This window comes from Gorilla gorilla, chromosome 23 (assembly GCF_029281585.2).
Source record: "Gorilla gorilla gorilla isolate KB3781 chromosome 23, NHGRI_mGorGor1-v2.1_pri, whole genome shotgun sequence".
Taxonomy (NCBI): Eukaryota; Metazoa; Chordata; class Mammalia; order Primates; family Hominidae; genus Gorilla; species Gorilla gorilla.
Window position 1 is genome coordinate 37357408 of NC_086018.1, and position 22167 is coordinate 37379574.

At 54.8% G+C, this 22167-nt stretch overlaps 1 protein-coding gene across 4 annotated transcripts in view; it reads left to right on the top strand.

Moving 5' to 3' along the window:
* SYNGR1 (synaptogyrin 1) overlaps positions 1-22167 on the top strand; it is a 35594-nt gene that overhangs the window by 8526 nt on the left and 4901 nt on the right. For 2 of the 4 annotated variants that reach the window (XM_031005449.3, XM_063704686.1), the window contains exons 2-3: positions 15756-15993; positions 17522-17667. In XM_031005449.3, the coding sequence (XP_030861309.1) occupies positions 15756-15993; positions 17522-17667 (384 nt within the window). Of the gene's footprint in view, positions 1-4015; positions 5762-15755; positions 15994-17521; positions 17668-19061; positions 19376-22167 lie in introns of those variants that run through there. The other 2 variants (XM_019020177.4, XM_031005450.3) reach the window with 2 other exon arrangements.

Genomic DNA, 22167 nt, shown 5'->3' on the forward strand with positions numbered 1-22167 from the left:
AGGTCTGCAGTTTCACTTCTGAAGCCAGCGAGACCACGAGCCCACCGCGAGGAACGAACAACTCCAGACGCGCCGCATTAAGAGCTGTAACACTCACCGCGAAGGTCTGTAGCTTCACTCCTGAGCCAGCAAGACCACGAACCCACCAGAAGGATGAAACTCTGGACACATCCGAACATCAGAAGGAACAAACTCCAGATGCACCACCTTAAGAGCTGTAACACTCACCGAGAGGGTCCATGGCTTCATTCTTGAAGTCAGTGAGACCAAGAACCCACCAATTCCAGACACAGGAGCAGAGCAGACGGCATCAGCTGGAGCCTGGAAGGGCAGTCATGCCCTGTGTTTCTGGGACAAACGTCCCTTCAGAGATAGAGTTTTGCTCATCTCCCTGCTGCTGGTGGAACAGGGGCCAGGTGAAGGGGACCTGGAGAGAGGGGCGGCTGCGTAGCTGGGACAGCCCCAAGCTGTCAAACCCAAGCTGCAATCATGCAGGAGCTTTAACAAGTTGGGGCTCCTCCAGTACCTCACCGTCCAGGGGCCAGGAGTCCCTGAGCCTTCAGCCCCTCCCACAATGTCCCTGACACCTTTTGTAAATTGCACTGTAACCTGGCCTCCCGCAGACCCTGCTTCCTGCAGCCTGCTCAGTGGGGGCTGCTTTATCCCTCAGACCCTCCCTCTGCTGGGTGTAGAAGTCGACAGGGTCCTTCTGGTTCCTGAGGCCGCTTCCAGGACATTGTCCCCCAGCTTTGAATCTCACACCAGCACTGGGTCGCCCACTCCCCTTCATGATGAGCCAGCTCGAGGCCACTTTGCCCGTTCTTCAAAGATGCCCCCCCAGGGCGGGCACGGTGGCTCACGCCTGTAATCCCAGCAGTTTGGGAGGCCAAGGCGGGCAGATCACGAGGTCAGGAGATCAAGACCATCCTGGCTAACACAGTGAAACCCTGTCTCTACTAAAAAAAAAAAAATACAAAAAAATTAGCCGGGCGTGGTGGCGGGGGCCTGTAGTCCCAGCTACCCGGGAGGCTGAGGTGGGAGAATGGCGTGAACCTGGGAGGCGGAGCTTGCAGTAAGCCAAGATCGCGCCACTGCACTCCGGCCTGGGCAACAAAGCGAGGCTCTGTCTCAAAAAAAAAAAAAAAAAAAAAAAAAAGCCCACCCTAGCTTGGTGTCAGCCCTCTCCAGCACTGCTCCTGCTCCAGTCCTGGTCATTGGAGTGGCTATTTCTGTGACCCTTTCCATAACTGGCCTCCTCTTCCCGCATGGTCTTGTCCGCCAGCCTCAGCCAACTGTCACCAGCTGGACCCTAGCTAGGCCTGGCCCTGCCTTCCCAGTAGCCTCTCGCACTCCCTGATCCTCCATCCAGGCGTCTCCTCCAACCCTCCTACCTTTCCACCTCCCTCTCCCTTGCCTGATCCTAGGTCCTTGGGCCTGGGGCCTCTGAACCACTGATCTTCCCCTGTGCACTGGCCCTCACCACCCCTTGGTCCCTCCTGTCTCCCTCCCCACCTCCCAGTGGCCACGTGTTGCAGCTCCAGCCCCTCTGCACATCACACTCGCCTGGCACAGCTCTGGCTAAATTCAGTCCTAGGCATCTTCACACCTGCCCCCCTTATCCTAGACTATCTCCCCTGTTCGGGTGGCCCAGGCCGGCCTGGCTGCAGCCTCGTGAGCCTGTTCCTCTCACCTACTCAAGGACACACGTCCATCAGTTCTCTCTCCCTCTCTCTCCTCCACCCTCAGTTTCGCCCTCTCTACTCTTGGCTCTTCTGCATCAGCTTGCAAATGTGCGTGATTCTCCATCTCAGGAAGACACTCCCTCACCCATTTCTCTGGTCCTTCAGAAGAGTTGTCACCGTCTCCAGGGTTTCTTCTGCGGTCTCCCACACGCACTCCCCACGGGCGCTCTCTCCCCTCCTCGCCATCTTCTCAGGCTCATTCCTGACCTTCACATTGCCAATCTCATGGCCAACTGTCATTGATGGATCTCTCAGCAGCGTCTGGCAGCCATGAGGGGTTTATGCATCCTCCCTTGAATCCAAACGGCCTCAGAATGTGGACACCCTCACCCAGCTCGTCCTCTCTTTAATATACATGCTGAGCACGGGCTGGATGAGGTGCCTGGTCTGTAGGGGGGGCTGACAGTCTAGTGGAGGGAAATGTGGTGGAAACCAGTTAAAATATGGAGGTGAGCACAGACCCCTAGAGAGGGACAGGCAGGTGACACCAGCGTTGAGTCAGCGTTGAGAGGGCAGGAGCCAGCCAGGCAGAGAAGGGGGAAGGAGGAACAGCGAGGGCAAAGGCTGAAAGGCCTGGCAGAGCAGAGACGAGGCTGTCGCCCCTGCTGGGGTGTACGCTTGGAGGGCGAGAACTGCATCTGTCATAGCCCCAGGACTAGATTGCTTCCAGGCATCTCCTTAGGGCCCCAACTATGGATGGATGTGGCGGGAACTGCACCGATCGGTCGTCCTTCTAGCCACTGTTCTTCAGGTGTCCCATCTGGCCTTTAGGGCCCTGCTCAAATATCACCTCCCTGTGAAGCCTTCCTGGATTCTCCCAAGCTTGCACTCCCCTCCCTGCTTCCCTTGGGCTCTGTGGGGATGACTGACAGAGTTCTCAAAACAGGGAGCTTTCCCCTTCTGTGCCTTTCTTCTCTAGAAGGTGAGGCAGGGCCTGGGACCAGATTATTTCCCTGATGACCTGGAATTTGCACAGCGGGAGAGAAACCAAACAACCTCAGGCACGCAGGGACTGGCAGGGCGGGGGCAGGCACTGGGGTGAGGAAAAGCAGACAGAACTGGATGGTTAACCCTGCCCTTTTTTTTTTTTTTTTTTTTGAGACAAAGTCTTACTCTGTCACCTAGGTTGGAGTACAGTAGCACGATTCCAACTCACTGCAACCTCCACAATTGGGGTCAACCGATTCTCCTGCCTCAGCCTCCCAAGTAGCTGAGATTACAGGCATCCACCACCATGCCTGGCTAATTTTTTTTGTATTTTTAGTAGAGATGGGGTCTCACCATGTTGGCCAGGCTGGTCTCGAACTCCTGACCTCAAGTCATCCACCCGCCTCTGCCTCCCAAAGTGCTGGGATTACAGCCATGAGCCATCACGCCTGGCCAATCCTGCCCTTCTTATCAACTGAGAGACCTCACAGAGCCTCAGTGGCCGCATCTATAAAATGGGTACAACAGCGCCTACCCCAGGAGTCTCGGGGCATGTAAATGAGGTCTAGCCCTGAAGGGCTCTGCAGTGTTTGGTTGGCATTTACACCCCTTTCCAGGTGGTGATGTTGCTCCCCTCTCCCACCTCTTCCCTGCCTCTGAAAGGGCAGAGGTGATAAGACCTGGGGTAAAGAAGGCCCTGGGGGGTACAAGATTATGGGGATGGCGGTCCAGATACTTCTGCCACTGAGAGTAAGGCCCTGGGCCAGTCAAGTGAGCCCTCTCTGGGTCTTTGTTTCCTCCTTTCTCTCCTTTTTTTTTTTTTTTTTTTTTGTAGAGACGAGGCCTCACTATGTTCCCCAGGCTGGTCTCAAACTCCTGGGTTCAAGTGATCCTCCTGCCTTGGCCTCCTACATAGCTGGGATTACACCCATGAGCCACCGTGCCTGGCCAATTTCCCCCTTTTTCATGAGGCTCCAAGGCCCCCTTGAGGTTACTCAGCCAGAGGAGAGGAAGATGGGGCATTCTGGAAAGAGGGAGGGGCCTGCAGATCACCCAGGCCCAGCCTCAGCACCTTGGGAAGGCAGGGGTCTGCTCGCCCAGGCCCTGCCCAGCGGAGTCCACTCCACCCCCACCACCGAGCACTCGGGGCGACAGCTTGCAGAGATTACGCCTAATCCCCAGTGGGTCACTTCCAAGGCTGCACAACCCGGTGTGAGGCAGGGGTGGGGGAGGGGCCCGGAGCCCCACCTGCCCCACCCCCACCTTTTCCCCAGAGTGAGACTCTTCAGGAAGACAAGGGGCTGCTCAACACCCATCATGTGTCCATGTGGCTTCAGCCGTTTTCCTCACATGACCCTGGGGGAAGACAAGGCCCTGTTCCTGTGAAGGGGGGCCCTTGGCAGCCTGACTCATTTCTCAAAGTGTGACCGCTCCCTTCTTCCCTCAGCCTTTCCCCAGGAGGCAGGATGGATGCCTGCACCAGGACAAGGGCAGGAAGGCTGGGTTCAGCTTGTGGGGAGAGGGCTCGGCAGCCCCCTTTTCAGGGAGTGAGCTCCCTGTGCACAGGGGTGTGCAAGCAGAGGTGCCAGCCAAGGACGCTCAGGAGGGGATAATTCTCCTTTCCACCCTCCGTGCTGCCTGGGCCTCTCTGACTATCAGACTTGCTGTCTACTCCCCTCGAAGCCTTTCCTGACCCTCTCCCTGGGTCTGGGGGAGAGACATGCACCCAACAACTGAACCAACAAATAGGAAAGAAGTTATATTGTGATGTTACCAAGAAAATTAATTGAGGCACTGGAGAATACCTTAGATCTGGAGTCTGGTCTGGAGGGCTTCTCTGGGGAGGTGTCTTTTGTGTTGAGATGTGCGTGTTGAGGAGCCAGCTGAAGGAAGATCTGGAGAAATACAGGCATCCCAGGCAGAGGAAAGAGCCGAGTGTGAATGCCCTGAGGCAGGGATGAACTCGGGAGGGCTTGGGAGGAGAGTGTTGGGAAGCTTCAGAAGAAGGCAGGAGCCCTGGGGTTTGGTGGGGGAAGGTCTTTACCTGGGCAGGGGGCGGTGGGTGATCATCAATCCAAGAGTCTAGAGCTGGGGGGTGACATGACCTGACTTGGGTTTAAGGGGATTGTCTGGCTGCTGTGAGGGGACAGAGTGTGGGGATGCAAGTGGACATATGGGCTGCTGTCATTGCCTGGAGAGGGGTGACAGTGGCCTGCCCCCGGGTGGAGGGACTTGACAGTTTTGGGAGGAGGTTGAAGCTGCTGGCCCGAATGTCAGACTGGTTGGAGGGGTCGAGTATGAACCCAGGACTGGGGCCCGGCAGCTGGTGCTGGGGAGGCTGAGAGAGGTCACTGGGGAGGCTGAGAGAGCCTGGGGCACTGGAGGAAGGACTCATGGCCCAAGCAGGGGGACCTCAGGGCCATTCTAGGGTGATGGACTTTATCTTCAGCCAGCGGAGGGACTGTTGAGGTTTGGAGTGGGTGATATCCCCCTGGCTGCTGCCTGGGGACTGCCTGGAGGAGGCTGGAGAGGAGGCTGTGGTGGTGTCAGGCACCTGGACATGGGCAGGGGCCAGCTGCCTGGCTGCCTGCACCGCAGGGCTGGGACCAGGGCTCCCCCGAGCCGCCCAGCTCAGGGATGTTCCTGCCCAGGGCGAGGTAGACGGTTCCATTTGGAGCTGGGAGGACAGAGTGCCGTGGGCTCTAGATGTCATCTCTCTGCAGCTTATCTGGGGAAAGCCAGCATTGTCTAAAAACGTTTAAAACGAGGCCTCTAGGAGGTTCCTGGCAGCATTACAGTGATCTCAGCCACCCCCATGCTGGCTGGGCACAGCTCACCCTGAGCCTTCGTTAGCCGACGCCCTGCAGTGGGTCCTAGGCACACCCTGGGTGGTCTGTCTGCAGAGGTATCTCCCCTCAAGTAAAGTGGGCCCGTGCCCTTTTGCACTGCGGGACACGGCTCAGGACCAGCAGGCATGCCTCCTTGGTCTCATGTTGACCTTAGAGTTTGGGATTCTGGAATTCGATCCTTCATGGATAGGCAGCTGGACACAGAGGTCGTGGGTGAGCTGGAAGAGCAGGCCCGGATGTGAGGCAGGTTCCCCATTTACCTGCTGTGGGTCAGCGAGAGGCAGGGCCTCTCTGAGCCTTAGCCTCCCTGACTGTGAAATGCTCTAAGTATAAGACTGCTTTGTGGGGATGATTTGCAGATTTTTATGGGGATTAAAATAGATGATTTAGGTGCCTTCTTCCATTGGCACCAGCTCCTGGGAGGCCGTGGGCTGGTTCAGGGTCTCAGGGTGGGGACAGACTTGTAAATAGGTCCCAGCCAGGAGTGACCAAGTCTCAGGGTGGGAAAGAGTGACTGGGAAGTGGGATGTCCCTGAAGGTGTCTGGGAGTCACTATATCCCAGCAGCGTTCAGAGGGCAAAGAGGAGTTCGCTCCCATTGAAGATGAAGAAGGTAGGAAGGCAGGTGCAGAGCTGTCAGACAGCCTGAGGACACCACCCACCCTCAGCCCTCTGTGGTGGCTGCATAGGGTGGGGAGGGGGACAGATGAGATCAGGGTAGGCCACAAAGGGCTTGGTGCTTCTGGGGTCTCTGTTTCTATGTGTCTCTGAATCCAGTAGCCAAGGATCCTGAAATCCAAGATTCTGAGATTCCTTCTGATTTATTTTTCTGAGTTTGACATAGATCTCCACCAAGCGCCATCTGGAATCCGTTTTTAAAAAAGACTCAGGATTGGATTTTAAAGAGGGTGGAAAAAAACCAAAGAGGCTTGGCAGGTTTACCTTGGTGCCTTTTTTTAGCGTTTGCTTTAGCTCGAGGGAAGCTTGTTTTCCCTCTGCTTGCTGGTGACCTGGGTCCTCCCTTTGCCATCACCCTCCATCCTCCCCTGTTTCTGGGCCTCTGGCTCTGCCTCTGAAGACCTGTCTCCCTTTCCCACAGCAGATCCGCTTGTTGGACGAATTTTCCCCAGTGTCTCGGCTGCTGTGGCCAGTGTGGAATTTCATTCTGGTTTCATTTCCGGTTCTCCAGTGGCTCCTTGTGGCTGCTCTGTGTGCTCCTTGCTGTCCCTGCAGATCTGGCCTTAGCAAGTGACCCAGGGATGCTGCCTGGCACAGGGCACCAGCTTTGGACCCAGAGAGACTCAGGTTCAAGCCTCAACTCCACTCCTGCCCAGCTGCAAGACCTGTGCAGGTCCCTAGAAGCGGCTCTAAAATGGGAATAAGAATATTGAGCTGGTGGAGTCGAGAGCATACATTTCTGGGCACACAGCAGGCCCTGGGCAAGTCTCTGTTCCTCCTCTCATGTACTGTGAGTGGCTGAGGGGCAGAAACCTGAGGCTTGTGTCGTGCTTTGGGGGAGCTGCCACTCGGGGTGGGGGACAGCTGCTAAATGGAGAAGTTAAACCCTTGACACAGAGGGCAGCTGACAGCCCTGCAGGGGGTTCAGGAGACTGTAAGGGACTGGTTCTGTGTCCTCAGTGATGTTCCTTCCCTTCCCCAAGCCTCAGTTTCCCCACTTGTGGACCAGCAGGCTGCAAGGGATGTGGCATTTGCAGGCGACGGCTCTGCTCCCCATTATCATCATTGAGCCTAAACCCCACGACTTCCTCCCCCATCTGCTCTTTTCTTTTTCTTTTTTTTTTTTTCACACCTGGCTAATTTTTGTATTTTTAGTAGAGACAGGATTTCATCATGTTGGTCAGGCTGGTCTCAAGCAATCTGCCCACCTTAGCCTCCCAAAGTGTTGGGATTACAGGCGTGAGCCACCACGCTCAGCCCCTTCTTTTTTTTTTTTTTTTTTTTGAGACAGGGTCTCCCTCTGTCCCCCAGGCTGGAGTATAGTGATGCAATCAGAACTCACTGCAACCTTCATCTCCTGGGCTCAAGCAATCCTCTGGCCTCAGCCTCTGCCTGGCTAATTTTTGTATTTTTAGTAGAGATGGGGTTTCACCATGTTGCCCAGGCTGGTCTCAAACTCCTGGGCTCACCCAGGAGTGATCACTCACCCTCAAGTGATCCACCTACCTCAGCCTCCCAAAGTGCTGGGATCACAGGCGTGAGCCACCATCCCCAGCTTCTTCACTCTTCCTCTCACTCCCTACGTCGGCTGTGTCTGCAGATTCTGGTGGCTCTACTTTCAAAATATATTCAGGCCGGGCATAGTGGCTCACGCTTGTAATCCCAGCACTTTGGGAGGCCAAGGCGGGCGGATTGCCTGAGGTCAGGAGTTCGAGACCAACCTGGCCAACATGGTGAAACCCCATCTCTACTAAAAATATAAAACTTAGCCAGGTGCAGGAGCGCACGACTATAATCCCAGCTACTCAGGAGGCTGAGGCAGGAGAATCACTTGAACCCGGGAGGCGGAAGTTGCAGTGAGCTGAGATTGCGCCCCTGCACTCCAGTCCGGGCAACAGAGCGAGACTCCATCTCAAAAAAATATATATATATTCAGCACCCACTACTTCTCCCCATCTCCACTGCCTGCACCAGCCCCAGGCCCGTCCCTCACCTGGGTGCTGTCGTAGCTCCTGTCTGGGCTGCTTGCATTCACCTTTGCCACCACAGTCTTTTCTCTCCATAGCAGCCAGTCTGATTCTTCTCAAACCTAAGTCGCATCAAGTCACTCAGCTGCTCTTCAGCCTGCAGTGTCTCCTGAACTCACCGTGGCCCTCAAGGCCAACCCATCTTCCTCGCCAGCCTCGCCTCTTGGTGTCTCCTTCACTTGCTCGGCTCCTACGGTGCGGGCCTCCGTGCTGCTCCTGAACACACCCAGCTTCTTTGCACCCAAGGCCTTGGCACCTGTGGCTGCTTCTTCCCTGGGCTCGGGTCCCTCACTGAGTCAGGCTTCTGCTCAAAGGTCGCTGCATCAGAGGCCTCCCTGGGCCCCCAGTCCGCCTCCTCTTGCCCTGCTTCGTTCTTCATGACACTTGTCTCCCTCGGTAAGAACAGGAACCTCATACATCCTGTTCCCAACTGTGTCCTCAGCCCCTTGCACAGGGCTGGTACATACTAGGTGCTCAGGAAATGTTGAGTGAACGAACGGCTGATGTCAAGCCCCAGAAGAGGCCTCCCAGGCCCCAGGGCAGGGCAGGCAGCTCACTCACTCCACTCCAGCAAACCAACAGCAAAGTAGGTTGTAGCTTAGCCTGTAGCAGGCGGTAGGGACAGTCAGTCTTCCAGGGAGGAAAACATGGAAAGGGGCCTGGGGCGTGCAAAGGTGGGGAGGCAGGTGGTAGGGGGAGTGGAAGGAGGTGAGACCCCAGGAGCGGTGGGCGGGGCCAGCACATGAAGGGCCTTGACCCCAGCCTTAGAAGCTTGGGTTGTAGGCCGCGCGAGGTGGCTCACGCCTGTAACCCCAGCACTTTGGGAGGCCGAGGTGGGCGAATCACCTGAGATCAGGAGTTCAAGACCAGCCTGGCCAACATGGCACAACCCCGTCTCTGCTAAAAATACAAAAATTAGCTGGGTTTGGTGGCACACGCCTGTAATCCCAGCTACTTGGGAGGCTGAGGCAGGAGAAAGGCTTGAACCCAAGAGGCAAAGGTTGCAGTGAGCCAAGATCACACCACTGCACTCCAGCCTGGGCAACAGAGCGAGACCCTGTCTCAAAAAAAAAAAAAAAACAACAAAGTCCCCACCACAGCTCACCAGGCCTTGTCCCGCTGCATGTCCCATGTACTTAGTTCCCGGGTCACTGCTCCAGCCATATTCCTTCCCACCTCATCGTACAAAACCTTTTCCTGCCTTCAGCCTTTGCACTTTCTGTTCCTGTGCCTGGAACATACTTCCCCCAGATCTTTGCAGGCCTGGCTCATTCTTGTCTCCACCCGGAGGCCCAGCTTCAGGGCCCTTTTCCCTGGCCACCACTGCTCCCTCCTGGCGTTTGCTAGGGACCGCCATTGCCTTTGTGATCTGTTCCACGAGTTTAGTGGCAGTCTAGCCTTCTGGGGCTCCTTACTCCAGGCCACGTGCCCTTCCTTGCATGCATGACCTCACTGATTCCTCACAATGCATCGTTGGTTTCGGTGCTATTGTTGCCCCCACTTGACAGATGCAGAAACTGAGGCTCAAGAGGTTAAGTCAGTGGCCTTAGGTCACCCCACTGGTCAAGTGGCCACACTGGGATTCAGTGGGCCCAGGTCATCTGACTCAGAGTCTTGCTCCCCACACAATCGGCTCCCACAGCAGGGTCTCTTGGACTGAATTACCGCCTGGTGCCCCTCCCAGCGCAGTGCCAGGAGCCGAGAAACTTGTGACCTGTGATGAATGCCTGACCGAGGCGGGGGTCTGCTGGGGCCATACGGCCCCGCCCAGTCCCTCCGAAGCTATTTTGTTCTTGCTCTGCACCCTCTTGGGGACACATCCTCTCCAGCACTTTCCTCCTGGCTTCTCTGAGGACTCCCTGCCTCTGTCTCCCAAGAGAGCCCAGTCTTAATGGTTCCTCCTCTGCCGTCCCCAGGGCCCAGGCTTCTGCCTGCCTGTTTCCCCTCCCACCTCCTCTCTGTCTTCAGGGAGCCTGATATTGTTCTGTTTTTGGAAGGAGATCCACACTTATTTTCAGCGCTGGCAGCAGTGGGGTCTCCTCCAGCCCCCGGGAGCACGTGTCTGTTAGTAAGTGTTCGAGAGGGGCCTTCCTGGTGTTATTCCTCTTTTCTGGGGCCTTGAGAGAGGAAATGAACGTTATGCAGCCCCTATGGGGCTTCCAAAGCTCTGCTCTGGGTACTTGCTCTAATTCTCCCATCTGCCCCAGAGGGGATGTTAATTTTTACAGAGGACCAATCTGAGGCTCGGAGAGGTTAAGTCACTTGCCTGAGGCTACCCAGTATAAGCAGCAGGCCTTGGATTTGAATTGGCGGGTCTGTATGATTCCTCAGTGTCTGAAGTCTCTTTCTGATCAGGAGCTTTTTCTGTTCTGGTTTGGTGGCATCTGGTGACATCCAGGACTGGGCCTCAGGTTCCCAACCTGACAGTTTTCTGGTAGGAGCCTTGGACTTGTTGCAGTACACCAGTGCAAGGGGTTGTGTGACTAGCAGTCCCTGGAGTTGTGCAGTCCACGGCCCAAGCAGCTGGCCGTGTACTGCACATCTCCCAGTGTTCAGAGTCTGCCTTGCTTGTCTTGGTTTGTCAGTAGCTCAGGAGCCCCTTTGACAATGGCTCTGTCCTGACTTCAAAGGCGCTCCCCACTGTGCCTCTGAGCACCAGACTTGAGACTGAATCGAGTCGCCTGATCCCCAGTCACACTGAAGCTACCCTCCCGGCCTTCCTCCCTGCTGGTCCTCTGCCTGATCCCCTGGGTCTCTGGGAGTAAATTCCATCCCTTCTTCAGGGCCCACCTCCAGAGGCTGAGAGTCAGCTTGGCCAGGTGGAAAAGAACACAGGTCTGGGAATCAGGAGACCTGGGTTCAACTTCAGCCTGTGCTGCTGACAACAGTGCCACCTTCTCTTTCTGAGCCTTAGTTTTTCTACTCTGCCGGTTGGGAACAGTACAAATAGCCCTCTCCACTCGAGGGGTGATGGTGAGGCTGCAGAGCCTGTGGGAGGCAGAGCTGTGGGCCCCGATGCCCTCACGGGTCTGAAGTCTCATGGTCATGGGGTTTTCCCAAATCAGGACTGGCAAATGGTGGCTCACGGGCCACCACTGCCCACCTCTGTGCCCATGGCTGAACCAGAACACAGCTTCAGAATCCTTTCTTTTTTTTTACTGTGGCCAGATTAGCATAACATACCATTTTAATGTTATATAATTCAGTGTACATTTTTTTCTTTTTTATAATTTATAATTTATTTATTGTAGAGATGGGGTTTTGCTGTGTTGCCCAGGCTGGTCTCAAACTCCCAGGCTCAAGCAATCCTCCCACCTCAGTCCCCCAAGTAGCTGGGACCACAGGTGCATGCCACCATACTCAGCTAATTTTTGTTTTGTTTTGTTTTGAGACGGATCTCTGTCGCCCAGGCTGGAGTGCAGTGGCGAATCTCGGCTCACTGCAAACTCTACCTCCCAGGTTCAAGCAATTTTCCTGCCTCAGCCTCCCGAGTAGCTGGGACCACAGGCACGTGCCACCACGCCCAGCTAATTTTCTTTATTTTTAGTGGAGATGGGGTTTCACCGTGTTAGCCAGGATGGTCTCAATCCCCTGACCTCATGATCCACCCGCCTCGGCCTCCCAAAGTACTGGGATTACAGGTGTGAGCCACCGCGCCTGGCCCATACCCAGCTAATTTTGGTATTTTTTGTAGAGATGCAGTTTTACAATGTTGCCCACGCTGGTTGTTCCTTTTTATGGCTGAAAAATTGTCCAATTTATGAATGTACCACACTTTGTGTCCCCATTCGTCTGCTGTGCATTTAGGTCAGAATCCCCCTTAACACACAACATCCTAACCCAGAGGTCTCTAACCATTTTTTTTTTTTTTTGAGACAATGTCCCGCTGTGTCGGCTGAAGTGCAATGACACGATCTCAGCTCACTGCAACCTCCACCTCCCAGGCTTAAGCCATTCTCCTGTCACAGGCTTCCGAGTAGCTGGGATTACAGGTGTGTGCCACCACTCCCAGCTAATTTTTTGTATTTTTAGTATAGAGACAGGGTTTCACCGTGTTGGCCAGGCTAGTCTCGAACTCCTGACCTCAAGTGATCTACCCATCTTGGTCTCCCAAAGTGCTGGGATTACAGGCATGAACCACCGCACCTGGCCGGTCTCTAAACTTTTAATCGTGCTCCTTTCAGGAAAAATGTTTGCACCAATCCTCCCATTCAATGTAGATTTATTGGTTTTATATATGCTACTACTGTACTAATATATCCTGTGCATTATAAAATCCATGTAAACTATAGGCATCTTACAGAGATAAGATAATATTAAGAATGCTTCTCATATTTTTCACATACCTGTCCTGGAATCGTTACCCATCCTGGGCATCACCCAGGAAGAAAATATGCTCAACTCACATTGAAATTGTAGTTTCTGAGGCCGAGCGTGGTGGCTGACTCCTATAATCCCATCACTTTGGGAGGCCGAGGTGGGCAGATCACCTGAGGTCGGGAGTTTGAGACCAGCCTGACCAACATGGAGAAACCCCATCTCTACTAAAAATACAAAATTAGCCAGATGTGGTGGCGCATGCCTGTAATCCCAGCTACTCGGGAGGCTGAGGCAGGAGAATCACTTGAACCCAGGAGGCAGAGGTTGTGGTGAACTGAGATTGCACCATTGCACTCCAGCCTGGGCAACAAGAGCGAAAGTCCATCTCAAAAAAAAAAAAAGAAAGAAAGAAATTATAGTTTCTGGCCAGGCATGGTGGCTCACGCCCGTAATCCCAGCACTCTGGGAGGCTTGGGGCTGGTGGATCACTGGAGGTTAGGAGTTTGAAACCAGCCTGACAAACATGACGAAACTCCGTCTCTACTAAAAATACAAAAAATTAGCCAGGTATCGTGGCAAACGCCTATAGTCCCGGCTACTCAGGAGGCTGAGGCTGGTCTTGAACTCCTGGACTCAAGTGATCCTTCTTTCTCAGCCTCCTAAAGTGCTGGGATTACACACGTGAGACACCATGCCCAGCCAAAAAGCGTGAACTTGAGAGTCAGGTACCCTGGCTTTGAAGCCAGGTTCTGTCACTGACCAGTTGTGTGACTTTGGGTGTGTTAACAATAGCTGAGCCTTAACTGTCTTATCTGCAAAATGCTGATGGTGCAGGATGTATTGGCAAGCTATTGCTGCATAACAAATTGCCCTACAACATAAGGCTTATAACAAGAAATATTTGTTATCTGACAGTTTCTGTGGGTGAGGAATCTGCTAAGCTTGGTGCCACTGCCTCAGGGTCTCTCACAAGGCTATAATCACAGCATCAAGTAGGGCTGTGGTTTCATCTGAAGGCTCAACTGAGGGTAGATCCATTCTTTTTTTTTTTTTTTTTTTGAGACGGAGTCTCACTCTGTTTCCTAAGCTGGAGTGCAGTGGGGTGATCTTGGCACATTGCAACCTCCACCTCCTGGGTTCAAGCGATTCTCCTGCTTCAGCCTCCAAAGTAGCTGGGACCACAGGCACGTGCCACCACACCCAGCTAATGTTTTGTATTTTTAGTAGAGACAGGATTTCACCATGTTAACCAGGATGGTCTTGATCTCCTGACCTCGTGATTTGCCCACCTCAGCCTCCCAAAGTGCTGGGATTATAGGCATGAGCCACCACGCACCACGCCCAGCTCTTTTTTTTTTTTTTTTTTTTTTTTGAGACAGAGTTTCGCTCTGTCGCCCAGGCTGGAATGCAATAGCACAATCTCGGCTCACTGCAACCTCTGCCCAGGCCCAGCAAACAGTTCTGGGCTCAAGCAATTCTCCTGCCTCAGCCTCCCAAGTTGCTGGATGACAGGCATGTGCTACCACACCCTGCTACTTTTTGTATTTTTAGTAGAGACGGGGTTTCTCCATGTTGGCTAGGCTGGTCCCGAACTCCTGACCTCAGGTGATCCACCCACCTCGGCCTCCCAAAGTGCTGGGATTACAGGCGTGAGCCACCGTGCCTGGCCTGGGTGGATCCATTCTTAAGCTCACTGACATGGTATTGGCAGGATTCAATTCCTTGTGGGTGTTGGACTGAGGGGCTCAGTTCCCTGTGGGCAGTTGGCTAAAGACCCTCAGTTCCTTGCCATGCAGTCTTTCCAAAGGGTAGCCCAAAACACAACAGCTTCCATCAGAGCAACCAGGGAGTGGGGGAGAAGAGGACGAGCAAGATGGAAGCAGAAATCCTTTGTCACTTACTCCCAGAAGTGATATCCCATCACTTCTTGCCATATCCTTTAGTGGGGTCAGTGAGATAGCATGTGTAATATACCCTTGGGATCATGCAGAGTGCCCTGTATCTGGCAGGATTGTGTCTATTGTTATTTTCTATATAATACACACACACACACGCACACATATAGGTAGATTTTTTCTTTTTTTTTGAGAGCGTCTTGCTCTGTTGCCCAGGCTAGAGTGCAGTGGCTCAATCTTGGCTCACTGCAACCTCCACCTCCCAGGTTCAAGCGATTCTCCTGCCTCAGCCTCCCGAGTAGCTGGGATTACAGGCATCCGCCACCATGCCCAGCTAATTTTTGTATTTTAGTAAAGACGGGGTTTCACCATGTTGGCCAGGCTGTTCTCAAACTCCTGACCTCGTGATCCACCCGCCTCTGCCTCCCAAAGTGCTGGGATTACAGGCGTGAGCGACCACGCCCGGCCCGAGAGTTTTTTGTTTTGCTTTGTTTTGTTTTTTTGAGACAGAGCCTCTCTCTGTCATCCATGCTGGAGTGCAGTGGCATGATCACGGTTCACTACAACCTCCACCTCCTGGGCTCAAGAGATCCTCCCCCTCATCTTCCCTGGTACCTGAGACTACAGGCACGCACCACCATACCTGGGTAATTTTTTTATTTTTTAGTAGAGGCGGGGTTTTGCCATGTTGCCCAGGCTGGTCTCCAACTGCTGATCTCAAGTGATCCTCCTACCTTGGCCTCCCAAAGTGCTGGGATTACAGGCATGAGCCACCACCCCCAGCCCACTGTTATTTTTTCATTCATCACTCCATCCACTTGCCAGGCCTGGGTAGGGGCCTGAGACCCCAGACCAGCCCACAGCTCTGCAGAGGGAAGGAGAACACAAGATGGGGCCCGGCACATGCCAGCATCTGGAGGAGTCAGCCTGGGGGTGGGGGCTGGGCAGGTCCACAGCCCAGGAGGGCCTGTGGCTCCTTGTTCTTTGAGAGTCGGTCCAGTCCCAGGATATCTTGGTGTCAGGGCCCAGGAAGACCTTTAGGACCTGGCTGAGGGGTGTTGGAAGGGGCCACATCTATGGTCAGAGAGTCCTCAGTGCCTGTGGCTGAGGAAGGAAGTGATTGACCCCCACCTGGTGCTGTGTGACCCACGCAAGTTGCCCTCCCTCTCTGGGGACCCCCCTCTGAAATGCCTGCTTAACCCGGGTCTTGTAGCTCATGGAGGGCCAGGCAGCAGGCGAGGGTAGCAGCCTCCCTGTCCCCTGGGTGGTGTGAGGCAGGGGTCTGCCCAGGTCTAAGGTGTGGCCCCGCCCCCGACAGCTGTTCTCCATAGTGGTGTTCGGCTCCATTGTGAACGAGGGCTACCTCAACAGCGCCTCCGAGGGGGAGGAGTTCTGCATCTACAACCGCAACCCCAACGCCTGCAGCTATGGCGTGGCCGTGGGCGTGCTCGCCTTCCTCACCTGCCTGCTGTACCTGGCCCTGGACGTGTACTTCCCGCAGATCAGCAGCGTCAAGGACCGCAAGAAAGCCGTCCTGTCCGACATCGGTGTCTCGGGTGAGCCCCACCCAGCAGGTACCCCCTGCACAGAGTCTGCAGAGGGCTGTCCCGGCCATAGGAGGCGGCTGCCACCCTTCTTCCCATGTTTCAGATGAGGAAATGAGGTGCAGGCGGGTGAAGGGATGGACTCAGGGTCACATGGCTGGCAGCAGGAAGGATGGGACCAGGACAGGGCCTGGGACCCCAAAATAACCCATGCTGCCCACAGGCAGGGGAGCATGGATGGGATTCTAGTTCCTTCTAGTCTAAGGGACCCATGGATGGCACTGGGCATGTGGCAGCCCCCATGGGTTGGCCCGTGTTTCAGTGGCCTCTTCTGTGCCACCTCCCTGGGGCAGCCTCATGAAGACTAAGCAAGGCGGTGACTGGGTGCCCAGTGCACAGCAGGGGCCCTGGAGCCTCAGCCTCCCTACGCCTGCCAGCCATACCTTGGCAGGACCAGGGCCTGGACCTGTGGAGCCAACCTGACCTGCTGCCCTTTGCCCTTCAGAAGCAGCCTTTGGCAGAGGCACCCTGACCTCTGCTCCGTGACTTCCAGGAATCTGATTGGTGGATGCTCTCAGTCAGGGGTCCGAACCTGAGGCTTCAGCCTTGCTGTTCTGGGGCTTGGGTCCCCGGACTGGGACCAACCCCTAGTTCTAAGCCTGGAGTTCTCAGGATAAGCCAGGCTGAAGACAGGTCATGAGGCCTAGTTTTAGAAGGAACTAGAACTAAATGAATGGTTCTCAAACTTCCACAGAGCCTCAGTGTTCCCTGGCAGTGCCTCTGGGAGGTGGGCTGGGCCCCAGGTGGGCACCCCACCTGCTTGGCAGATGCACGCCTTGTCCTGAGCAGGTCTGGGCTTCTCTGGGGAGACCTTGGCACTCTCAGGAGATTGCGTGGCTATGAGGCTCCCACTGCTGACGCCCCCAGGCTCGGCTCTCAGTGGGCCCCTCGCTAAACCTGGGGCTCTGTGGGGTCGCACCACATTAGAAGTCGAAGCCCAGACCCACCCAGCCAAGCTGCCATCCTTGCCCCAGCCTGGTCCTCCTTCCCATACCTCATTTGTCTGGCAGCCTGAGGGTTGGGGTCTTCCTGCCTGCAGAGTTGCAGGCATCAGGGGTGGACTGGGGGGGCCCACGTCAGCGGTGTGGCTGGACATGGGGTTTGGCAGAGGCTGCAGAAATGCGGCCTGAGTTGATTACCTTCTCTCTCTGTCTCTCCCTCCGTCCTCCCCTCTCACTGCCCGTGGCTCTCCTCTGACTGGCCCTAACCCTGCCCTGTCTGTGGCCTCCTCCCCCCTGCATCTGGCTGGCTTCCCTCTTCTCGCCTGCATCTTCTCTTGGCTCCCCTCTTCTCGCCTGCATCTTCTCTTGGCTCCCCTCTCTCTTCCCCTACCCCCTTTGCCTCTCCCTTTGGGGGTGGGGGAGCATGGGAGATGCACTCTTGAATGTCCCCCTGTTCCTCGGCTTCCCCATTTTCTCCCCACTCACCCTCTCCCCCATGTGTGGCACTGCCCATTCTGCCCGGTCCTGGGACCCCCCAGCCTTCTGGGCTTTCCTCTGGTTCGTGGGATTCTGCTACCTGGCCAACCAGTGGCAGGTCTCCAAGCCCAAGGACAACCCGCTGAACGAAGGGACGGACGCAGCCCGGGCCGCCATCGCCTTCTCCTTTTTCTCCATCTTCACCTGGGTGAGTACAGCCACCGCCCACCAGCCCACACTCGTCCCCTTTCCCCACTGAGCCCCTGGACGGGTGGCCTTTCGCTAGCCTGGGACCCACTCTGCCTCTGGGAGCCCACACTACCCTTGCTCCCTCTTCTGCCTGCCTGTCTCTGCGGCGCTCACGGTGGTGCTGCCTCCCTCAGCAAGGAGGCTACAGCCCTCGGGGGTAGCATGGTCACTGGAGATGGCAGACCCTCACTGTGGTGCAGAGCAGCCTTCCTGGGGGTCACGGACCACCCCCCACCAAACCACTCTGGGTGAATGGTGTTTATTATCCCCTTTCACAGATGAGAAAGCAGAGGCCTAGACAGGAAGGTGAGGCTTACAGGGTTTGAGGCTGGGAAGCAGCCCTGCCTAGGAGTCAGGAGACCTGGTTCCGATCGGGGCTGCCTCTAATTTTCCTAGCCTCTGTCTTCCCATCCATAAAATGAGGGGGTAGGATTTGGGGGACACAGGTGTCGACATCAGATGCACATGGGCCAGGCAGGGCCTGAGAGCCGTGAGCAGGCCGGGTGACACATGCGTGCCTATCCTAAGAGGGTACCTCTGCTCGGCTGCCAAGCAGGAATAGGGACCTAGAGAAGGCAGAAGTCTGAATTTTTACCTGAAATCTGATCTTGATATGTTGGAAGTTTATTCAGGTTTAAACAATATATTGTGTGTGTCAAACAAAGCATGTCTCTGGGCCCAGCAGGCCCTGGGCTGGCAGCTCGGCTGGCCCCTCTTTTCCACTGGTCTGGGTCATGTCTGTTTCTTCTCTCCTAATCACCCTTCTGCAGAGATCTAGGGCCACATCACCTCCATAGCCCCATCCCAAGAGCCCTCCCCATAACCCACAGCTGCCTCCCCTCTGGACCGGCCAGCAGTTCTGGGCCCAGCCTCCTGCAAGGAGACTCTTGAGGCTACATACAGGCCGCCAGCCGTCCCTGTTTCCCCCATCCTTCTGGTTTGTCCCGGGTTGACATCTTTTTCTTTTTGAGGGCCCCTGGATATCCATTTTTTGGGGGTATACCCATCTCCCCAACAATATTAGAAGATAGCATTTGGAGGGGGAGACCCGTGGTTCAGGCCCTAGTGGGCCAGCCTTGGCTGCTCCAGCCCTCGGTGTCCTCAAGACTGGGTAGGAAGAACCAGGTGACCCCAGGGGATCTCAGTCCAGAGAAGGTGCCCCAGAAGTGGGGACCACCCAGCCTACAGGGAGGAGTTTAGGGGCGGGGCTCACAGAGGAGTAGTGGATGATTTCTAGCCATGGGTCTGAAGTACCTGACCAACAGGTGCCTGCCCGGCCCCCTGAAGCCAGCCTCCCTCCTGGCACCTCTGCAGCTCTTCCCCACCGGCCTCACCCCTGCTCTCTCCTGGCAGAGCCTGACCGCAGCCCTGGCCGTGCGGAGATTCAAGGACCTAAGCTTCCAGGAGGAGTACAGCACACTGTTCCCTGCCTCGGCACAGCCGTAGGCCTCCCCGGCTTGCAGAGGCCGGCAGCCCTGTGTCACCCCTGGCGGTGAGGTGGCAGGAGCAGCCTAGTGCCAGAAATGTCCAAGATGCCAGGGCATGCAGGGCAGTGGAAGGCTGGCTTGAGGAACCAATTCAGGTTCTCCACTGACTCATTCATTCCTTCACTGCCTCCTTCATTGATTCTTCATGCATTCATTCATTCAGTAAACATTTATTGAGCAGCTGTTTTGTGCCTAGTGATGAATTAGGTGGGGTCCTTGGCTCCAGGAGCCCACAGGCTGGGGAGGAGAAAACAAACACATCAATATCTCTTCCAAATGGACAGCCGTGGACAGTTACCAGGTAGGTAGCGGCCCCATACATGGGCTGCCTAGAGGCGTTCATGGTCCCCATTGCTGAGCTGTGGGTGCAGAGCAATAGCCTCTCCCTTCACAGCGGTGTGAAGAGTGACCTCACTGTCCTTAGGGTTAGCATCCTGGCCGAGGATGTCACAGGGCTCCTGGTCTGGCTCTGTCCTCATGTGCTGTGACCCTGACAAACCTGTGCACCTCTCTCAGCCTCAGTCCACTTACCTGAACTGAGGGGTGATAATGGACCAATCTCTCAAGGCTGTTGTGCCAATGAAACAAAGGCCAGCCCAGGGCTTAGCACAAGCATGCTCAATAAATGTAAGCTCTTTTGTTCATTCATTCATTCATTCATTCATTCATTCATTCTTCTCTCCAGAGAGTCAGGGGCACCTCCAGAATCTCTACTTTGACAGTAATTCTCATGTGATGAATCCTTGTTCCTCCAAAGGATTTTGGTCTCTGGTTCTACACAGGTTTCCTCCTTGGGGCCCCCAGCTGCCTGGGCAGGAACTCACCCATTCCTCCACTCTCTGCTGGAGTTGAGAGGCTGGTGGAGCACAGACAGTTCCCCCAAAGCAATGCCTCAACCCTGTGAGGGCCTGAGCACATCGAGAGTGAGCTTCCTGGCACTGGAGGCATCCCAGTGCAGACGCAAACTGCCTGCTGCACGCTGGAGATGCTGCAGAGAGGGCACCTACACTGAGAAAGTGGGGCCAGGGGACCACCAGGTCCCTGGGCTCTCAGTAGAACTCCTATCCTCCCTCTGCAGCCCAGGCCAGCAGGGGCCCAGGCCTCTCCTTTGCTCCTGTCTTGTGGCCCCTTAAACTGGTTGCCCAAATGAAGCTTTGACTTAGTGAGGGCAGAGAGCTGAACACAGAGACAGTATGAGTGCCTACGGCCAGAGGCTTCTCCCTAGAAGGATCAGTAGGGGTCATCTGCTCCAGCCCTCTGCCTCTGTACAGGAAACCAGCCTGGATAGTAGAGCCAGGGAGCTCGGGGAGAACCGAGTCTACAGACATTGCTCTCAAGGTTCAGTCAGTCAGTCCCCGTGGGCTGGCCAGGGCTCAAGTGTACCCTCAGGGGGCTCTTCACCTCTGCTGCTTCTTCAGGCTCCGTCGTCTGAGCCGCCAGCAGCCAGGACCTCATGCTAACATAATGGGAAACCCCAGAGGGCTACACCTTATCCCTTAGCCCAGTTTCTTTAGACCTGGTCTGCCTTTCCCAAGGCGCTGGCACTTTGCTTTAAATGCCTACCTCCCAGAAAGTGCTTCCCCTCAGAACTTTGCTCAATGAGTACAATCAAAAGGTAGGGCCCTAGCTGGGCATGGTGGCTCATGCCTGTGATCCCAGCACTTTGGGTGGCCAAGGCGGGCGGATCACCTGAGGTCAGGAGTTCGAGACCAGCCTGGCCAACACGGCAAAACCCCATCTCTACTAAAAATACAAAACTTAGCTTGGTGTGGTGGCAGGTGCCTGTAATCCCAGCTACTTGGGAGGCTGAGGCAGGAGAATCACTTGAACCCAGGAGGCAGATGTTGCAGCGAGCCAAGGTTGTGCCATTGCACTCCATCCTGGGTGACAGAGCGAGACTCTGTCTCAAAAAAAAAAAAAAAAAAGAAGAAAAAGAAAAAAAGAAAAAAGGAAATGCCCAGTCAGTGGGTTTCTGGAACTTTGTGGAAGAAAACACTAGGTATATTCACTCTCTACCTCTTCACTAAGTGGCTCTTTAGGTTGTTGGTTGACTTAGTGCCTCGTCAGGGGCCAATGAAAGGGAAGGAGGTGAGGGCGCCCTGACTTGGGAAGGGGTAGGACCTCATGTTTAGGGAAGGGTTCTAGCAGTAACTCTGCCACGGGCACTTCCTTTTCTAGGCCTCAATCTTCCCAGCCCTAAAACAGGGGTCTGGAGAGTATCAGCACATTCCAATCACAGGCAGATTCCCCGGGCCGGGAAAGTTTCTGGAGAAGGCTTTTGCAATAAACCTCTAAGCTGCTTTTCTAATGACAAGTTTGATTTACTTAAACTTTGACTTAGCTCAGTGTGGTCAGTGTCATTGTCCTTAATAACAATGTAATTGCTTTTATTGAAAAATAACTTCCTAACCATGCATGTGTGCTGTAGACAAGTCTTTCCCAATCTGAGATCTGTGGAAAAAAAAAAAAAAAACGGGGGGGGCTTCAGGCTAGGCGCGGTCACATTGAATAGTCAGGGCTCTGCCAAGTCGGATGATCCTGAAACTTGTTTCACTCTCTTTAACTCAGTTTCTCACTTAGAATTAGGTTCAGCAGCAGGTGACAGAAATCCCAGACAACAGTGATTTCAACAAAGTCCAAGGCTGTGGAAGTGGTCCAGGGCTGGCATACTGGCTCCAGAGGTCTTCGGTGACCCAGGCATCTTTCCTTTTTTTTTAGAGACAGGGTCTCACTTTGTTGCCCAGGCTGGATCATAGCTCACTGCAGCCTCAAACCCATAGGCTCAGGCAATCCTCCCACCTCAGCCTCCTGAGTAGCTGGGACTACAGGCCAGTACCACTATGCCCGGCTAATTTGGTTTTTGTGGATTTTTTTGGTAGAGATGGGGTCTTGCTATGTTGCCCAAGCTGGCCTTTTTTTTTTTTTTTTTTTGAGACAGTCTCACTTTGTTGCCCAGGCTAGAGTGCAGTGGC